At 32.2% G+C, this 4,384-nt stretch overlaps 1 protein-coding gene across 1 annotated transcript in view; it reads left to right on the plus strand.

The window, feature by feature from the left end:
* Col3a1 (collagen type III alpha 1 chain) overlaps nucleotides 1–3,293 on the plus strand; it is a 38,023-nt gene extending 34,730 nt beyond the window's left edge. The window contains exons 49-51 of the mRNA XM_015481141.2: nucleotides 682–869; nucleotides 1,237–1,479; nucleotides 2,217–3,293. Of these exons, the coding sequence (XP_015336627.1) occupies nucleotides 682–869; nucleotides 1,237–1,479; nucleotides 2,217–2,363 (578 nt within the window). The 3' untranslated portion in view covers nucleotides 2,364–3,293. The remainder of the gene's footprint in view (nucleotides 1–681; nucleotides 870–1,236; nucleotides 1,480–2,216) is intronic.
* The last annotated feature ends 1,091 nt before the right edge of the window (nucleotides 3,294–4,384 follow it).

A 4,384-nucleotide genomic window follows, 5' to 3' on the forward strand; every position in this document is an offset into this window, starting at 1 on the left:
ATTGCATTCTCAGGATTAAATATGCATCATTTTAGTGTAATTTGGCTATTGCTGTGTGTATGTATTATAATTTAACTAATTGTAAAGTCTCATTATTAAAAATTTCAAATTTAGAAACAAATGAAAAAATGTTAAAGAATTACATAGAATATTATTATAGTGGAAGGTTTTTCACACATTAAGTTAACTATTTCTTAAAAACAAAATTATTTCAAGCTTGTAAGTATCTAGATACGGAGTATTGCCTTGGTCTGAGTTACTTGTACAAATTAATTAAAATAGGTTTAGATAGATTGACATAATTCTGGATTAGACAGCCAGCTTATTTTGTTAAACAAATTCACATTAGATAGTCACTCATTTTTTTAAAAAAAGAAGTGAATTTACCACATCATATACACCAATCAAAAGTTCTTGGCTTAGTATATCTCCATTATTCAAAACCAAGACATTATATTTATTTTGCCATTTTCTACAGTTAAAGCTAACTTTTTACCTTGGTAATTTCATTTTAAATATTCTCTATATACTATACATAAAATATAAAACCATTAGCAGTTGACACTATTATGTCTTATCAGTAAACAAAGACATTCTGGTTCAAGTCTCATTACTGGATTTTATTAACAATACCTATTGTACTTTTTTTTCTTTTTTTTTTTTTTTTTTTTGACTATTCAGGAGAATATTGGGTTGATCCTAACCAAGGTTGCAAGATGGATGCTATCAAAGTATTCTGTAACATGGAAACTGGGGAAACATGCATACAGGCTAGTCCTTTGACTGTTCCACGTAAGAACTGGTGGACAGATACTGGGGCTGAGAAGAAACATGTCTGGTTTGGAGAGTCCATGGATGGTGGTTTTCAGGTAAGAAAGGACATACCTTTTGAAGTAAGTCATCCCTACTTACCCAAGATATTCTGTTCCTCCTAACTGTGCATCACAAAGCTATGTTAATTAATACATAGAAGAGTCCAAAGGACTCTTGTATATTGAGGTGACTAAGCTTTTATAACTTTCCTCTCAATAAGAGCTAAACTAGATTGAATTACTTTGCAGGCAAACATCTTTTTTTCACTTCTTAAGAATATTTTACTCTGGCACACCATAAAAAATATATTTATATTTATATATGAATAGCTTATATTGCAACATTCATACTATTACTACATGAAGCTCTTGCATGAAGGTAAAACTATAATGTTTGATCATTTTTATTTATTCCCTATTACAGTTTAGCTATGGCAATCCTGAACTTCCTGAAGATGTGCTCGATGTTCAATTGGCATATCTCCGACTTCTCTCAAGCCGGGCCTCCCAGAACATCACATATCACTGCAAGAATAGCATTGCATACATGGATCAGGCCAGTGGGAATGTAAAGAAAGCCCTGAAGTTAATGGGGTCAAATGAAGGTGAATTCAAGGCTGAAGGAAGTAGCAAATTCACATACACAGTTCTGGAGGATGGTTGCACTGTAAGTAATGAGTTTTATCTACATAGTTCATATTGCAGTTAGCATTTCTTGATTAATCATTTTTTGAAATGAAAAAATAAAAACAACAGGGCAAACAAAAGATGACATTTGTTGTGAATTTGGCATAGCTTCTACCAATGCACTGCAGAGAATGTTACATACCACAAAAATAGATCTTAACTTCTTAACTTCCAGGTGGAAAGCAGTTGAAGTTTAAACCTGTAATATAAATTTTACTAGATAATTGGGTTGTGATAATTTTTATGGTTCTATATGTTCTGCATAATAGTTATTATATGAATTCAATGCACAATCTCTTCTCTTATAAAACTTCAGGTTAACTTCAAATCTATCTTGTGTTATTTGCATTTATGAACAAAGGAAGATCTTGCTGATAATGTTAGCAAGTTCCACTGGGGGTGATCAGTCCACTTTTTAGTAAGCAAATATATGCCTGGTAACAATAACCAGAACCAGGCCTCTGGAGAACAGGGAGGACTGTGGCAATCTTTCTACTGGGTCTACCTTCCAGTCCCATGAGACTTTTGACTAAGAGTATTGTTTAGCAACTAAAGGATTAAAATTTTAAATAAAGCAGGTCTCATAAATATAAAAGATAACATGGCACACTTAAACTTCCTTAGTAAAGAAAAATATTTTTCAGTTTAGTCATAAGGAAATTTCTAAGTAATTGTAAAGTCATGATCACTTATACTTTTTTTGATCTTTTTTTACAGAAACACACTGGGGAATGGAGCAAAACAGTCTTTGAATATAGAACACGCAAGGCAGTGAGACTACCTATTATAGATATTGCACCCTATGATGTTGGTGGTCCTGATCAAGAATTTGGTGTGGACATTGGCCCTGTTTGCTTTCTATAAGCCAAACTCTATCTGAAACTCCAGCAAAAAAAAATTCCACATTCCATATGTGTTCCTTTTGTTCTAACCTTGTCAACCAGTACAAGTGACCAACTAAATTCCAGTTATTTATTTCCAAAATTTTTGGAAAATGTGTAATTTGACAAAAAAAAGGATACTTTTTTTTTTTTTTGCTGTTCTACAAATACAGTTCAAATGCTTTTTGTTTTATTTTTTTACCAATTCCAATTTCAAAATGTCTCAATGGTGCTATAATAAATAAACTTCAACACTCTTACAATAACACTGTGTTACATTCTTGAATCCTAGCCCATCTGTACAGCAATAATTGTGCTCACCAGTAAAAGATAATCTTTCTTTCTGAAATAGTCAGACATGAAATTAGAAATGACCTCCCTCTTTAACTACCTCAACTGGTCAGAAACAGATAAATTCTTTGAGTCCCAGAAGACTGAACAATTTGTGTAAGATGACCAAATGTATGAATCTCATTGATTAATTTCCTAGAACATTGGTTAAAAAAAAAAGGTAGTCCAAAAACTTAAGCAAACATTTTCTAAGCCACAGTTATCTTCATCTTGGCTATCAAATGCTATTCAAGGTGCTTCTCTCTTTACTTGTCATTGCTGGTGAAAATGAAAAACATTTGGGAGGCTTTAAAGACACATGTTACGGTGCTAATGAACTTTCACTTTCAGAACTCTGCTTTCAAACCATGAATGCACAATGTCTGTACCTGTCTCCCATCAGAAAGATTAATTGGCATGCCACAGGGAATCTGTTCCTTCATCCTGTAAAAATCAAACAAATTACGGGGCTGCTTTTGTCACAATAACACGGAGAATGTTTTGAAATTTTCCTTTGTAAGCTTGTATGTGGTTGTTGATCTTTTTTTCTTACAGACACCCATAATAAAATATCATAATGAAACACTCCTGGTTTTCGTCACTGTTCGCAGGTCTAACGAATACATGTCTACACCCAAGAACTCTAATGATTTTCTTGAAAAATAGATTCAATTATAACTTTCAAGTTTAATTATACAATGATCTGAGAATATGAAATTATATAACATGTTCAGAATAGAGAGAATGCTCAGGAGGGAATCATGCAGATTTTTAGATCATATTTAGTGGAGTTCTTGGAGCATATTGAAAACTGAGAGCATTCTGTTTGAAAGGATTAGTCTCCAGGAATGGTAACATAGTAAATAGGGTGTCACTAAAGTGGGAATGATCAGGGAGGAAGACTGATCCAGCAAAACACTTTACTATTCAGAATAATGGAAAAATATCACATAATTTCACCCATATTTAGAATCTAAAAAAGTTGAACTCATTAAAGAGAAGTAATGTATCAGTTAGTAGGGGCTGTAGGTGAGACAAGTTTGGAAAGATATTGGTTGAAGGAGAGAAAATTAGAGTCAGATTACAGGAATAAACTTGAGAGATCTTTTGTACAACATGAAAACAATAGTTAACAACAATGCACTGTATTCCTGAAAATTGCTAAGAGAGTAGATCTTAAGTGTTCTCACCAAAAAGAAAAAAGTAGGTACGAATATGCTAATTAGCTTGATTTAGCCATTCCACAATGTATACCTGTTTCAAAACATCATGTTGTATATGATAAATACACACAAATTTTATTACCCATTAAAAATTAAACTAATACTTTTCTAAAAATATTTAAAATAATTTCAAGATGAAGCATTTTCTACCATCTCTATATGCTATCACTTTGACCTTGTGGGTCAGCCCCCTCCACCATCAAGTTCTTATCCTTATAGTCACCATGAATAAAATTAGTATGATCTTGAATAGTTTATAATTTGAGATTTAATCACTCTATATCACTAAGAAAAACAATAATACTTTCAAAATTGAAAATTTATCAAATATCAGGGCTCATTGTTTACTTCTCCTCCAACTTAGAAGCAACCAATGTTTACAGTTTCTGATGCATCTTTTGAGAAATGTTTTATTGAATTTAATTTTCTTCATTCAATAATATATCACAAT

Source organism: Marmota marmota, unplaced genomic scaffold (genome assembly GCF_001458135.2).
Source record: "Marmota marmota marmota unplaced genomic scaffold, marMar, whole genome shotgun sequence".
In the NCBI taxonomy this organism is placed as follows: domain Eukaryota; kingdom Metazoa; phylum Chordata; class Mammalia; order Rodentia; family Sciuridae; genus Marmota; species Marmota marmota.